The sequence below is a fragment of the Planococcus citri genome, chromosome 4, assembly GCF_950023065.1.
Source record: "Planococcus citri chromosome 4, ihPlaCitr1.1, whole genome shotgun sequence".
In the NCBI taxonomy this organism is placed as follows: domain Eukaryota; kingdom Metazoa; phylum Arthropoda; class Insecta; order Hemiptera; family Pseudococcidae; genus Planococcus; species Planococcus citri.
In genome coordinates, this window is record NC_088680.1 from 69,893,664 (window position 1) to 69,909,909 (window position 16,246).

Here is a 16,246-nt window from a genome sequence, read left to right on the forward strand (position 1 = left end):
TGGTTTCAAATGGTTTTGAAGATTCCAGCTACTTTTAGGAAATTTCAATTTTCCAAAAAAAACTCCATACAACCTTCAAAAAAGTCGCTGGAGGCTCCAAAACGACTTGAAACCCACAAGCAGTCAATTTCGTAGCGTATTGAAATTAGTTTGCAGAATGAATTTCGACTCTCCATCTCAGTTTGATGAAATTTTGGGAAATTTAAAGTTTCAAAAATCTGCTGGAGTCTCCAGTAATTTTCAAATAAGTCGCTGGAGGCCCTAAAATGACTTGAACCCACCTTAAGTCGTCTACAGAGGGTGTTAAAATTGGAGTATAGAGTAAATTTCAGCTTTCCATCTCCATTTTGATGAAATTTTGTGAAAATTTAAAGTTTCAGGAATCTGCTGGAGGCTCCAAAACGACTTGAAATTCACCTGCAGTACTTCGTAGCGTATTGAAATTAGTTTTTAGAATGAATTTTAGCTTTACAACTCCAATTTGATGGAATTTTGTGGGAATTTCGAGTTTCAAAAATCTGCTGGAGGCTCCAGACCTGCTCAAAACGGGTTGAAACCGTTTCCAATCGATTTGGCATGTCGAAAATAGGGTATATCCCAAATTTCAGCTTTCTTGGTCAATTTGGTAAAATTTTGATTTTTTCCCTCATTTTTGGCCTAAATTGGATTTTCAAAAATTCACCAAAAATCGAAAAACGCACTTCAGCACTTGAAATTTTGACAAGTGATAAATTTTTGCATGATCTTTCGATCTACCTTTGTAAAGTTTGAAATAGTTCGTGCAAAGCCTATGTTGAAACGCAAAATCTGCGATTTCGGCTGACCTGTCAATCAAAATGGCCGCCATTTTGTAAGTAAGGCCCTACTTTTTTTGGAGCAAGTTTGCTTTAAAATGTTACTTAGGATGTCCCCTTTAAGAAAAAAGTTGTCCTGGAGGATCGGCGGGGGGAGGTGCAATTACTCCTATTGTCATATGCCGGACTATTGAAATTTAAATTGCTGCTGGAGAAAATCCAACTTTTACAGGAGGTGTTTCAGATTGGCTGGAAAATGATAAAAATCGATGGGGGGGGGGGGGATTTTCTGTAGAGTATCCAAAAATGAAAAATTTTCAAAAGATTTGTACTTACAGACATTTTTTTAGCTCTTGACTGTTTTCATTGCATAGCTGACTTGAAAATTTTATTTTTATTTTTTCTTCTGGTGGAATTTACAAATTGAACAGAAATATTACTTTTGACTTCGCACTCCTGGAATTTCGCGATAACCGCGCCTTAAATGATCAAAAAAGTGCCCAATTAGCACCGAACAAAATTATAGTACTCAAAAGTTTTTTTTGAATCTTTCACATCGATTTGAAATTTATTGAGAAAATTAAAAAATCGCTGGTGGCTCCAGAATAGGTAACCCAAAAATACTAGTATTATCGATGTGTAGGAGTTGAATTTGCATTGGTTCATTTTGGTTAAAAAATTTGAATATTTCCTTTAAAATAGTTTTTTAGAATTTCTGAATTCTCAAAAATTTGCTAAAATCCTAAATACATAATTATGAATGCATCTGAAATTTTAATTAGTTACGGAAGTTTTGAATGTGAATTAAAAAGGTTCCTGGATGTCAATTATAGGAAAATATGATTCACTCGTCACTACTTAACAACATTTTATTTTTTAAATAACATTAAAATTCATAACGCAATAAAAATGTTTGAATTTTCTTCTTAAAAAACATAGTAAAATAGTAAAAAATGAAAAAATCCATTATTCAACATTTACATCAGTAGAGAGTTGACAGAACTACACTTATGAATTATTGATGAAATTTCGGCACCTATTTTCGAAATTAATTTGGTTTAATTCTAGGTAAAGATAGCATCGTGTTTAAAAATATGACTAAAATAAAATTGAACACAAAATTAAACACTAATATTTAACGAGACGTTCGTATCAAATAGTAGGTACATATTTCGTTAACGTATTCAAATATAAAATTCATTGGTAAATTGCAAAATCTGCGAAGGAACGGACAGAAGGGAAAAAGAAAAAAAACGGAAGTACACGTACAACAAGTACATTACATACATTGTACTTAATTAGTACAAATTCTCGCGGAAAAAAATATAAAATCAATAACAATGAACAGAATTCCATTGATATGCCAGCATAATCGATTTCAGTTTCCAAAACTAAGATGAAAAAGTTCGAAACGAACGGTCAAAATTGATTTTAAAAAAGAAATGTAATACTAACTTATTGATTAAAATTTTAAAAAATAAATAAAGGATGGATAAAACTAAAAAAAAAAGATAGGCTCAACGTAAAATAGGACTAAAAATAGTTTAGGCGTGGCAACGATTCGATTCGATGAAATTCTCAACACGATCGAACCATTCATCGGTCAGAATATCGTCCAGTTCCATGTGCTGTTCTTGTTGCTGCTGGCTAGACGGATCGACTGTTTGTTGCTGTTGAGGCAGTTGCTCTTGCGACAGCGGCTGTGGTTGCAGGAGCTCTTTTTGTTTGACGAACTCCTCCATTAGCTGAGGATTCGACTCAAGTATTTCTACGATTTGTTGTTGCTGTTGCGGACAGATCGGTGAATTTATCACTTCCATTAATTGATTCAGAGCTCGACGATGATTTGGGTCCATGCCCGTTCTTTTGCTCAATGTTAGCAAGACTCGCATATCCAAGTCGAGAGACGCTGGCTGAGGTACTGCCGGGTTCTGAGTTGTGAAATCAGCGCTGGTAGATGCAACGTTGAGTGTTGGTTGTTGCGGGGGCAGCGATGCTGGAGGATTTGGGGGATTGTTTGATTGTTGCTGCTGCTGCTGTTGTTGTTGTTGCTGCTGTTGCCTTTGTTTGATAAACGCGGCCATCAGCTGCGGATTCGTCTTCAATATCTGTAAAATTTGATCTAGCTGCTGTGGAGAGCTTGGTAAGCGTAATGTTTGCAGTAGTTGTTGCAATGCTACTCGATATTGCGACATTCCGTTCGGGTATTCCGTACTGGTATGACCGTGCGGTTGTTGCTGACGGATCGCTTCTTCTTGAACCTACGCAAACAGACACCACAAGATTAATTCCGCACCCTTGCAAAATGTTTACTCGTTGTTTACATGCGTTTTTCTACTAAACAAACCTGTTTCAGTACTTGTAAAACACTAGGGGGTGGTTGCAGGTTTCCAGGCTTCAATTCCATGCCGGCGTGCGGAGCATTCTGAGGCTGGTGATGCGAAGATGAAGAAGAGGACGAATTCTGTCCAGAACTGCCGGCAGACACAGCTGGTCCGATACTGCTTGATGTACGCGCATTCATCGCAGCCAAACGACGACGCAGCTGCTGAGCTTGATGTACGCGTTGCTGTAGTTCATGTTGCTTCAATTTTAGTTTGATACTCGAGCATATGGGCACACCACAATTAGCATCCTGCGAATAGATTATGGTTCAATTATGGATATTAATAAGAGTAGAAAATTGTTACCGAAGTTGAATTGGGCAGGTATTTTTTTCTGTCAGTGTAGGCTTTAATTTTCAGAATGCTTTTACGAACCACCTCCCTTCGGAGTGATTTTTCATTTCTAGCGATGATTTTCACAAATCATTTATCATTGACTAACTAAATTTCAAGGTGTTTTTCTGTCACAGACATTATTATAACGCTCACGATTCTCCCTTCTTCTAACAGACAATGTTATTACGTTATTTTCAACAAAAAACGCAGAAATATACTCACTTGACAATACTTGGCGTGGTAGAAACACAAGGCTATAAGCTGCTTGCAAATTGGGCAATTTCCGTTCACTTTTAGCCTGCAAGCCTTCGTATGCTGGACAACGCGTTTCATGCGCTGGCAACTTGATATTTTGCAGCTCGCGTCTCGACATTGGCAAGCGTGCACCAAAGAATGAATACATCTCTGTATCGATTGTTTTCTTGCTTCCTGTAAGCACAATTTGAACAACGAATCGTGGATTAGATTTCCATGCCAAAAATTAGAGTACTTAAGTAGATAAAGAATCATACTACGAGGGTAGCGATACGTACTTTAGGAGATGGTGCTATCGTGAGATCCTTGAGATCCTTGAGAACCACACTCAGATCTTCCATATTATCGAAATTTCTTTCTGTTCTGTAACAAGAACCGAAGAACAAAGATCAAACTACAAGGGACAGGAATTCAGAAAAAAATAGCATTCAAGACTAAACGTAAGGGGGGCTAAATACACGAGATCAACTGTTACTAGAGAATGGAATCAGGAGATTTTACTTGACCAACTGAATAAAATTATATGATGTAATTAAATTTTACTTACCGATCTCAATAATCATACGTATGAAAAAGTAGGCCTATATAAAAATACGACTGAATGCTTTTATTTTGTAAACAACAAATTTCAACCAATCAAATTCTGACTTTCAACTTTTTGGTGACAAAAATCAGTGTAGCCAGAATATGAAAAAATAAATTCTCACAATGTAATGTTGTAAAAGTAAAGCTTTTTTATTTTTTTATTCGTCAAAAAAGAAAAAGAATGTTTAAATTAGAATATTTTTTAGATATTTTGGGTCTGTGCCCTGGACCCTGGATCCTGAACCCCTAAGACCACTCGACTCTTCCGTCTTATGGTCTTTCAAGAGTTTTTTTTGCAAAGGTCAGCTGTTAATATGAATCATCGATCCCATCTCTCTGACTTCAACACTTTTTAGTGTTGAATTTTTTTCAAATCACATTATTCACGTTCAAAAATTCGAAATCAAAACGCTCCCTGAGATCATTTTATTAAAGCTCTTTCCATTTTACTACCCAAATTTTTTTTAATGTTCAGAATAATGTAAGGTGGAAGGTAGTTGAGGTGGTACTTGCACGCTTAAAAACTTCAAAAACTTGAAATAAATGAAAACCAACGAAGAAGTTTCATTCTGATGATTCTGATAAATGTTCATTTCATTGTATTCGAACATTTTAGCTGTTATGAAGGTAAAAGTAATTAAATTTTTCTGTGTTAATGTTTCTTATTTCTAACTTAATCAAAACAGAAGAAATTGAGAGCTATATTGCGTTATCGAAATAACAAATTCTGAAGGTCAAAATCCAACAAAAGTGTATTATTTTACAAAATATTCAGTAAAATTAAAATTCCTCATTTTTGTGTCAAGTGAATAGGTGGTAGCTTACTGTGTTGGTTTTCTTCCTCAAATTTCTAATGAACGTTATTATTATTTTGTATAAAATACACAATCATTTCTCAGTTCACAAGTTCTATTCCAAATTTCCATGCTCCAAAATATTTTAATTTTTTTTTTCAAATTGAAAGTTCGATGATTTGTGATTTTTTGAGATTTTTTTCAACGCTATTTTTGATGTGATGAGCAGAAAATTGTTTGTAAGTCGTGTTTTTTTTTCAATTCGAATACCTACCTATTTGGACTAAAATATTTTTTTAGAAAAAACTGAATCACGTTATTTTCAGGATTTTTGAAACTGGTGTTTTGCGATTGTTGTGTTAAAATGGGTTAAAATTTCGCAAGAAATTCGAGTATTTCGACGAAAAATATGTTTTTTAAAAAACACTTTACAGGGATTTTAAATTTAAAATTGGGTCGTGATTTTTGAGATTTTGGAAATAGAAAATTTCGTGAGAAATTCAAATATTTATACCTACAAAAATGGTGTTTTGAGCATTTTTGAGGAATTTTGAGCACAAAACTGTGTCGTGCTTTTTGTGATTTTGGGAAAAGAATCATCCAAGCTATCAAAAGGGGTTAAAATTTCGTAAGTAATTGAAATAATTCAACGAAAATTTTTTGGGGAATTTTTGAACAATTTTGAGCTTTAAATTGGTTTGGAATTTTGCTATCTAAATGCATAGGTAAAAATGTCGCGAGAAATTCAAAATACTTTGATAAAATATTTTTTGAGCATTTGTGAAGAATTTTGTGCTAAAAACTAGGTTATGATTTTTGAAATTTTTGAAAAATTGTCACGCGACTCGTCAAAATACCTAGATTAAAATTTTACGAGAAATGTAAACCGTGTGCTAGAAAGCAAGCAAAAAATTTGAAAAATTGTGCATAATACATACCTTATAAAACTGGAACAACAATAAATAATAAAAAAACAGAATCACAATACCTAATTAAGTAGTTTTAAAAATATTCACAAAAACACGAGAATTTATCAATTGAGTAAAAATTTTCAAGCTAGATTCCACGAATTTTATGTTTGGGCCTTCGGGCTCCAATTTGTAACGAATTGTAATTTAAATCGAAAAAAACTTAACTTTTGATGAACTTTTATTAATTTAACACAATAGGTATATGACATAGCATGAAATCATAGAGTGACTCTTCTCTAGTAGCCAGTCGATTGAGCTTTTTATAAAAGAAACTTAATGGGTGAAGTGAGGTATGCATCTCAGTGCGAATCGTCAAACGAAGAACAGGAAAATCTTCCCGTTCTTCGTTTGACGATTCGCACTGAGATGCATACCTCACTTCACCCAAGTTTATTTTATAAAAAGCTCAATCGACTGGCTACAGTGCGAAGAAAGCACCGAAATAACTAGGACATCATTGGACGAGAATAATTATGAAATGAGATGATAGGGAGGGGCTAACAAATGAGAGAGAAGTATTTTTTTACGATAGGGAAGGTTACTGTTCATTACAACGAATGGGTTAAAATTTTGTAAACAATTCAAATGTTTCGACGAAAATACTTTTTGAGCATTTTTAAAGAGTTATGTGCAGGGCTCGGATTTTTATGCTGGAGCATATTTTTTGTATGCATAGGGGATAGGGAATTTTTCAATTATCTCCACGATTCATGAAATTTCAAGTCAAATGAGCCTAATTTGTTAGAGCATATTTTGGCATATTTCACCATAAAAGCATATAAAAGCATATTTTGGCATTTTATAGGGAATATTTTGCGTTTTTAGAGCATATTTTACGTTTTTTGACGGGTTTTAGGGAATATTTTGCCCAATTTCAAATTTTTGCATCAAATTACTATATTTTTGTGAAACTGGCAATAGCTCACTACTACCTACTTATTTTTTTATTTGTTTTTTATTCCTTTAATAATGGAACTAGAATTACCTTTTCGTGATTTTAAAACGGTCTGTTTTGCATTTTTGTTTGTGAATTCTTGGTATTACACAACAATATTACTAAAATCGTATAGGAATTAATTTTTCCTGTAAAACAGTACCCATATCGTTAGGGAATATTTTTACTTTTTAGAGCATATTTTGACATTTTTTAGGGAATATTTAAGCGCATATTTTGGGTTTTTTAGAGAAAGAATATCCGAGCCCTGGTTATGTGTTTGAAACTAGGTGATGATTTTTAGAATTTTTGAAAAATTGTCGTACGACTTATTAAAATAGGTTAAAATTTTGCAACAAATGTAAACATTTCGAGGGAAATCATTTTCGAGCACTGAATTTCTCGCGAAATTTTAACCCATTTTGATAAATTGATAGCTTAACACCTTTTCCAAAAATCCCAAAATTCACGACTTAATTTTGAGCAGATTTTTTTGTCGCACAATACTTTTTCAAATACCGAAAACTATAATATTTAATGACCCAATTTCGACCTCAAAAATTATTTGAAAGTGTTCAAAAAACATTTTCGTCAAAATAATGGAATTTTTCAAATCAATTTCGGGTCATTCCATGTCAACTCAACCAACGTTTTTGGGTCATGTCCTTCGATTTTGCTCAAATTTTTTTTACAATATCTACCCACCCAGTAAGTAAAAAAGCCGCAATCAGTTTGGTCCCAGCCCTCTCAGGAGGCGGGTGGGGGGGCTTCCATTATTTTCACATTGTCTCGAGGTACTCAACTTCAGCAGCCCATTCCTCCAAAACTATGGTACTTTGATCAAAACTGATTTCAGAGTTCGAAAGGGCATTAAATTTTGAACTTTTTAAATATTTTGAAATTTTCAAAAGTTGAAAGTTGAACTTTCAAATTGAAAGTTCAAATTTCAAAACGGCGCTGTAAATGGGAGCTGCCATTTAAAATTTTGAAAAAATTTCCATGGATGCACCTTTTGATGCTTTTTTGAAATATTCAAGTTTCGAGACGAGATCTCTTAATGGAGGGGGAGTACCCCACCTCCAATTTTGGGCAAAACTTTCGAAAAAAAATCTGGGGCATGTGACATATTGAATTCTATGTTTTTGGTGACGCTGAACTCAATATGACGTCAGATTTTTGATAAGACCCCATCCACGGCCCCCGGACCTCCTCAAAGGGGGTAAAAGTTCAAAACGGCGTTTTGTTCGTGTGACACATGAAATAGTATGTTTTTGGTGACGCTGAACACGAATATGACGTGAGATTTGTGATTGGACCCGTCCACGGCCCCCAGCACCTATCCAAAAGGGGTAACCCCCCCCCCAAAAAAAATGGTTACATTCGTGTGACACATGCAATAGTATGTTTTCGATATCGCTGAACACGAATATTGCCTTAGTTTTTCAAATCGACTTCACCCATGGCCCCCAGAACCTCCCCCAATAGGTAAAAGTCCAAAAAAATTGTTGGGGACTGTGATGGGGTCCAATCACAAATCTGACGTCATATTCGTGTTCAGCGTCACCAAAAACATACTATTTCATGTGTCGCACGAACAAAACACTTTTTTGAATTTTTACTCCCTTTGGGGAGGTTCCGGGGGCCATGGATGGGGTCCAATCAAAAATCTGACGTCATATTCGTGTTCAGCGTCGCCGAAAACATACAATTTGATATATCACATGCCCCAGATTTTCTTTTGAAAGTTTCACTCAAAATTGGGGGTGGGGGTGCTCCCCCTCCGTCAAGAGTTCCATCTCGAAACCTAAGTATTTCGAAAAAGTATCAAAATGTACATCTATGGAAATTTTTTCAAAATTTTAAATGGTAGCTCCCACTTACAGCGCCATTTTGAAATTTCATCTTTCAAATTGAAAGTTCAACTTTCAACTTTTGAAAATTTCAAAATGCTTCAAAAGTTCAAAATTCAATGCCCTTTTGAACTGTGAAATCAGTTTTGATCAAAGTATCATAGTTTTGGAGGAATGGGCTGCTGAAGTTGAGTACCTCGAGACAATGTGAAAATAATGGAAGCCCCCCACACCCCCGAGGGGGCTGGGACCAAACTGATTGCTGCTTTCTGACTTACTGGGTGGGTAGATATTGTAAAAAAAATTGAGCGAAATCGAAATCGCCTTTTTTTTGGTTGAGTTGACATGGAATGACCCTTTTGACACACAGCATAGCAGTATTTTTGATGAATTTGAACCCGAACTTGGGTCGTGATTTTTCCGATTTTTTGAAAAAGCCATTTTGATAAAAATTTTAATTTTCTCCAAGATTATAATCATTTGTAATGAATGAAATGAACGAAAATATAAAAATTCCTGTTCTCCTTTGAGGAGCCCCTAAATCCCGTTTATTCTCGCGTCGCGAGTTCCGAATCATTGGCCTTGATGTCCCATGGCCCATAACGTTGTTTCTCGCACTGCGAGCTTTTATAAAAGTTCAACGATCCTTTGTCGAGCTACGACTAACGTTGTTTCTCGCACTGCGACTAATCCTCACTTCACCTAAGAGATCCCTTTATAAAAAATCTCAAGCGACTGGCTACGATTATCAGAGCCATCTTAAAATTTTAAGAGCTTTATCAACTCGTGTTGAATTAAATAAAAGTTCGAAACGTTTATCTAAAGCTTATTTGATTCATCACATATGTATTTTTTCAAGTCCCGAGACTCTTTGCTAAAAATTCCAAAAATCTTGATCCATGTTATGGGCTTAAAATTTTTCAAAACTGCTCCAAAAATGTTCTAATAGAAATTTTTGTTTTTTTTCGAAATTTTAATGCATTTTGAAAAATTGCATGGCACTTTTTTCGAAAATCTTGAGAGTCACGTCATTATTCAAGTTTGAGCTCAAAATTCTCCAAAAATGCTCAGAAATATTCTCGACAAAACGTATTCGAAATTGTAACCCATTTTGGTAAGTTGAATGACACTTTTTTCAAAATACCAAAAACCATGAATCCAAGACCCAATATCTCGAGCCCAAAATTCTTCAGAAATGCTCGACAAATATTTCTGTCTTAATGCTCGGATTTCTCGTGAAATTATAACGCATTGTGATGAGTTGCATGACAATTTTTCAAACATTTCGCCTAAATAGTCGAATTTTTTGTGAAATTTTAACCCATCTAGATAGATCTCAAGGCAAACTTTGGATAATTCCACGACAACTCCTTCAACGAACTTAATATTAAAGAACTAAACGAATAAATTATCGATTTCGTATCACATATCGTTTAATAATGATTAATATTCAGTCAAAAATAGCACTATGTAGATTGTAGATATAAAAATAAGACTAATATTGAACACAAACGTATTCTACGTCATTCGACATGATATTCGTGTCAAATATAATTTTGAACGCATATTCTAGAACAAAATTGATTGGTAAAATACAAAATCTACAAAAGACTGATCGAAGGGTAGAAGGAAAAACAGAATCTCAAATTCAAAAACGAAAATGGAAGCACACATACAACACCTGTACCGTTACCGTACCATTAATACATACAAAATATTCTCGATGAAAAAGTATTAAAAACCAATAAAAAATGAACGTAATATTAGTACACTTGCCTACGTAATTATTCTCTAAAACTGGGACGTACGAATATATGAAACGAACGATCTCATAATGAATAAAAAGTAATTCCATATAATACCTAATTTAACTTTAAAAAAAGTAAACGATGGATAAAATAATATAATAAAGTAGGCACGACGTAGTTTAGAGATAGCAACGATTCGTTTCGATGAAATTCTCAACACGATCGAACCATTCATCGGTCAGAATATCGTCCAGTTCCAGCTGCTGTTCTTGTTGCTGCTGGCTGGACAGATCGACTATTTGTTGCTGTTGAGGCAGTTGCTCTGGCGACAACGACTGTTGTTGCAGGAACTGTTTCTGTTTGTTAAACTCCTCCATTAGCTGAGGATTCGATTCGAGGATTTCTACGATTTTATCTAGCTGCTGCGGAGAGCTCGGTAAACGTAGCACTTCCATTAATTGATTCAGAGCTCGACGATGATTTGGCTCCATGTTCGTTCGTTTGCTCAGTGTTAGCAGTACTCGCATATCCAAGTCGAGAGACGCTTGCTGAGGTGCTTCCGGTTTCTGAGTTGTTACACCAGCGCTGGTAGATGCAACGTTGAGTGTTGGTTGTTGCGGGGGTAGCGATGCTGGAGGACTTTGGGGATTGTTTGATTGTTGGTGTTGCAGTTGTTGTTGTTGTTGCTGATGATATTGCAGTAGTCGATGTTGCTGTTGCCACATCCCGTCTTTGACGTATTCGTATGTTACTCCTTGATGATGCTGCTGTGGCATCTGTTGTTGTTGTTGTTGTTGCTGCTGCTGCTGTAGCAGCTGTTGTTGTTGTTGTTGTTGCTGCTGCCTCTGTTTGATGAACGCCGCCATCAGTTGCGGATTCGTCTTCAATATCTGTAGAATTTGATCTTGCTGCTGTGGAGAGCTCGGTAAACGTAATGTTTGCAATAGTTGTTGCAGTGCTTGTCGATGATGCGGTACGTGAGTCGGACCTAAATATGGTCTAGGTGTTGGTTGCATATTGTAATTCAGCGGCGCTTGAGGCGACGACGAATTTTGTCCAGAACTGCCCGCAGACGAAGCTTCTGAATTGAACGACACACCTGATCCGCTATCGCTTAATATATGCCAATTCATCCCAGCCGAACTACTTTGTGGCTGGTTAGCTTGTTGAGCACGTTGCTGCAGTTCTTGGTCGTGCTTAATTTTTTGTTTGATTGGCGAACATATAGACACAGCACAACTTGGGGCCTGCGAATAAATAATCACATATTGAAGTTAGTCCTATAATATTGAACATTATTGCGATTCGTCGATCCTTTCCATCAACAGGTACTGTTTTCCACATAGTCCGGAATATGACAATAGGAGTAATTCAGGGTTGTACATGTTTAAAACATTTTTGTTTTAAACATGTTTAAAACACGTTTAAAACAAATGAAAAAAAAACAGAACGATGTTTTAAACAAAAAAAGCCGTTTAAAACCATTTAAAACAGTGGTTTTTTTTTTGTTTAAAACGTGTTTTTTTTCAACTCCAATTTCCTAAAAAAAAACACGTTTTTTTTAGTTTTTTGTTGAAAAAAAGTGAAATTGAACAAACTGTATGTTTAGAGACAAATTTTGTGTTTTGATTTCAATTTTTCAATATTTCTTGAGCTTTATAGCTATTTTATGACCTCACATCTTGAAAATTGATGTCTGGTGAACCCAAAACAAATGAATTTGTGTTTAAAACACATTTTAAACGTGTTTAAAACACGTTTTAAACACATAGTTTTTAACAAGAAAAAAAAACTGTTTTAAAACAAAAAAAACGTTTTAAACAAAAAAAAACACGTTTTTGTACAACCCTGGAGTAATTACACCCCCCCCCCCGAACCACCGGGACAACTTTTTACTTAAAGGGGACATCCTAAGGAACATTTTAAAGCAAATATGCCCAAAAAAAAGGTTGGCCTTACTTACAAAATGTCGGCCATTTTGATTGACAGGTCAGCCGAAATCGCAGATTTTGCGTTTTAACAGGACTTGCACAAACTTTTTCAAACTTTACAAAGGTAGATCGAAAGATCATGCAAAAATTTATCACCTGCCAAAATTTCAAGTGCTAAAGTGCGTTTTTCGATTTTTGGTGAATTTTTGAAAATCGAAATTTGGCCAAAAATGAGGGAAAAAATCAAAATTTTACCAAATTGACCAAGAAAGCTGAAATTTGGGATATAGGTACCCTATTTTCAACATACCAAATCGATTGGAAATGGTTTCAACCCAATTTTGAGCAGTTCTGGAGTCTCCAGCAGATTTTTGAAACTCGAAATTCCCACAAAATTCCATCAAATTGGAGTTGTAAAGCAAAAATTCATTCTAAAAACTAATTTCAATACGCAACGAAATACTGCAGGTGAATTTCAAGTCGTTTTGGAGCCTCCAGCGACTTTTTGAAAATTCCTGAAGCCTCCGGCAGATTATTGAAACTTTAAATTTTCACAAAATTTCATCAAATGGAGATGGAAAGCTGAAATTTGCTCTACACTACAATTTTAACGCCCTCTGAAGACGACTTAAGGTGGGTTCAAGTCATTTTAGGGCCTCCAGCGACTTATTTGAAAATTACTGGAGACTCCAGCAGATTTTTGAAACTTTAAATTTCCCAAAATGTCATCAAACTGAGATGGAGAGTCGAAATTCATTCAGCAAACTAATTTCAATACGGTACGAAATTGACTGCTAGTGGATTTCAAGCCGTTTTGGAGCCTCCAGCGACTTTTTGAAAGGTTGTATGACGTTTTTTTGGAAAATTGAAATTTCCTAAAAGTAGCTGGAAGCTTCAAAACCATTTGAAACCACCATGTAGTCTGCGAAGTAAATTTCAGCTGGCCAAATCCATTTGATAAATTAATGTTGCGGGAATTTCAAGTTTCAAAAATCTACGGGAGGCTCCAGTAATTTTCAAAAAAGTCGCTGGAGGCTCTAAAATGACTTGAACCCACCTGAAGTCGTCTTCAGAGGGTGTTAAAATTGGAGTGTAGAGTAAATTTCAGCTTTCCATGTCCATTTGATGAAATTTTGTGAAAATTTAAAGTTTCAAGAATCAGGTGGAGACTCCAGTAGTTTTCAAAAAGTCGCTGGAGGCTTCCAAATGAGTCGAACCCACCTGAAGTCGTCTTCAGAGAGTGTTAAAATTGGAGTGCAGAGTAAATTTTGACTTTCTATCTCCGTTTGATGAAATTTTGAGGAAATTTCAATTTTCAAAAATCTACTGCAGGCTCCAGTAATTTTCAAAAAGTCGCTGGAGGCTCCAAAACAACTCAAAGTCCACCTGTAGCTGACTTCGTAGCGTATTGAAATCAATTTACAGAAGGAATTTCAGGTTTCCATCTCCATTTGATGAAATTTTGTGGGAATTTCGAGTTTCAAAAATCTGCTGGAGGCTCCATAACTGCTTAAAACGGGTTGAAACCGTTTTCAATCGATTTGGCATGTCGAAAATAGGGTATGTATATCCCAAATTTCAGCTTTCTTGGTCAATTTGGTAAAATTTTGATTTTTTCCCTCATTTTTGGCCAAATTTCGATTTTCAAAAATTCACCAAAAATCGAAAAACGCACTTTAGCACTTGAAATTTTGGCAGGTGATAAATTTTTGCCTGATCTTTCGATCTACCTTTCTAAAGTTTGAAAAATTTCGAGCAAGTCGTATGTTGAAACGCAAAATCTGCAATTTCGGCTGACCTGTCAATCAAAATGGCCGCCATTATGTAAGTAAGGCCAACCTTTTTTTTGGGCAAGTTTGCTTTAAAATGTTCCTTAGGATGTCCCCTTCAAGAAAAAAGTTGTCTCGGAGAATCGTGGGGGAGGGGGTGCAATTACTCCTATTGTCATATGCCGGACTAACATGTAACATAATAGAATGACAACAATATACTCACTTCACAACCTTTAGAGTGCAAATAGCACACGGCTATAAGCTGCTTGCAATTTGAGCAATTTCCTTTCACTTTCAGCTGACAACTTTTTGTATGTAGAATAAGGCGTTTCATAGACGAACACCTCGACGCTAATTGACACCTCGAGTCTCGACACTGACAAGCGTGCGCCAAAGATTCAATACAATACTCTATCGATAGCTCTTTAGTTGCCTGTAAAACACAAGTCGAATAACACAAAATTACGGATCGGATTTTCGCACCAAAACATGCAGTCTGAAATACCAATAGATAAAATTCTTACTACAATGATAGCGATAAGTAAACGTAATTACGCACTAGACGAGGTGATATCGTAAGATCTTCGAGCTCCAACTTCGGTTCGTCGTTCATTTATCCAAGATATTCTCTTCTTACGACAAAAAGTGGGTACAAAGGTGGAAATTTCAAACAATAATAAATAATATATGTAAGGCGGCAATTTACAACAAGAAAACCACGTTCAATACCGACGACTGAGTACACCGGAGTTAGCTAGAATCGCATCAACGGAGTTCATTTAACGAACTGAAATTAAACGATCTTCGTAGTTAACACATTTTTCAAGTAAATTAAATTCCAAAAAAAGCACATAAGTTCAAAATTCTGATCGAATTTGAAGATTAAAACACCACAAATAATGTAAAAATTTGATCCGTCACCATTGTTTTTGTTTTGTCAACTGTCAAGTTTTATTTGTAAACAAATTCAACCAATCAAATTACGACTTTTGTTATGTGTGATAAAAATCAGTGTGGCCAGGGTACGAAAAAATAAATTCTCGCTACGTTACAAAACAAAAGTTATGTTTATTATCACTAATCTTATCAATCAGAAAAAATAAAAATATCACTTTTGAAAATAATTTTTTTTCATCATTCATAAAATAAAATTATAAAATTCTTAAAATCAGGACCCGGGTAACTGGAGAACCGCGGATCCGGGTACTGTACTCGTTGATCTCTGTTTATTTCAATTAACAAGATATAAGCTGATTCTACAATTTTAAAATGAGTAATGGTGAACTGTTGAACTTGAATGCAATTGATATGTCGGTCGATCAAGAACACGTATCACTTAAGGGTATTCTTTACACCGCTATCACTAAGTGTGGTTTCTGGTTGCATACCAGTTTTTCCTTCACATATATGTTTACATTTGGTGATTCGCCTCGCGAACGACCAAAAATCACGAACTGCAGAGGTGCATTTCTTCTTTCTATTCATTCACAATCAGACAATACCCAACCTTTTCTTAACAATACCCCGCCCTCTTCACCCCGCACTTATGTAGTTTTTTAAACTGTCTCAGTTTCTTGTTGTGCAGTATAGTAGGAGTGTGATGATATATTCGAGATTGACTTTTACATTACTGTACACCCTACCCCAACCTACACCCCGCTGTGTATTTTTATACCTACATATATTTCTCTCAGTCTGTTTTTTTTTCTCACTAGTGTTGTATTTACCAAGAGTGAGAAAGACTACCGTAAGCTGAATTAGTGAAAGCAGAGAGGATATACTCATGAGAAATATTGAATTTTCGAGGGTGATTCTGATGGGGTTTTTCACTCTGATCTCGAGAAAAATGATAAAAAAATTCCACTTCGTAAACATTGTTCGCAAAACCAATT

The 16,246-nt window shown here is 35.4% G+C and overlaps 2 protein-coding genes across 4 annotated transcripts; both read right to left on the reverse strand.

The window, feature by feature from the left end:
- Positions 1-1,645: 1,645 nt before the first annotated feature.
- Positions 1,646-6,359, reverse strand: LOC135842977 (histone lysine acetyltransferase CREBBP-like). 2 transcript variants are annotated; one of them, XM_065360682.1, is made up of 5 exons: positions 6,087-6,359; positions 4,048-4,132; positions 3,737-3,943; positions 3,142-3,429; positions 1,646-3,055 (listed from the first exon to the last, which is right to left on the reverse strand). In XM_065360682.1, exons 2-5 carry the CDS (start codon positions 4,108-4,110, stop codon positions 2,339-2,341), a joined length of 1,275 nt encoding a protein of 424 aa, XP_065216754.1. In that variant the 5' UTR covers positions 4,111-4,132; positions 6,087-6,359; the 3' UTR covers positions 1,646-2,338. The 2 variants fall into 2 exon arrangements, with proteins under 2 accessions (XP_065216754.1, XP_065216753.1); XM_065360681.1 differs by lacking the exon at positions 6,087-6,359 and adding an exon at positions 4,317-4,443.
- Positions 6,360-10,318: 3,959 nt separating this feature from the next.
- LOC135842975 (putative mediator of RNA polymerase II transcription subunit 26) lies at positions 10,319-15,667 on the reverse strand. 2 transcript variants are annotated; one of them, XM_065360676.1, is made up of 3 exons: positions 14,914-15,667; positions 14,578-14,787; positions 10,319-11,898 (listed from the first exon to the last, which is right to left on the reverse strand). In XM_065360676.1, the coding sequence occupies exons 1-3, from the start codon at positions 14,965-14,967 to the stop codon at positions 10,831-10,833; spliced, it is 1,332 nt and encodes a 443-aa protein (XP_065216748.1). In that variant the 5' UTR covers positions 14,968-15,667; the 3' UTR covers positions 10,319-10,830. The 2 variants fall into 2 exon arrangements, with proteins under 2 accessions (XP_065216748.1, XP_065216749.1); XM_065360677.1 differs by having other exon boundaries at positions 14,879-15,664.
- Positions 15,668-16,246: the final 579 nt, after the last annotated feature.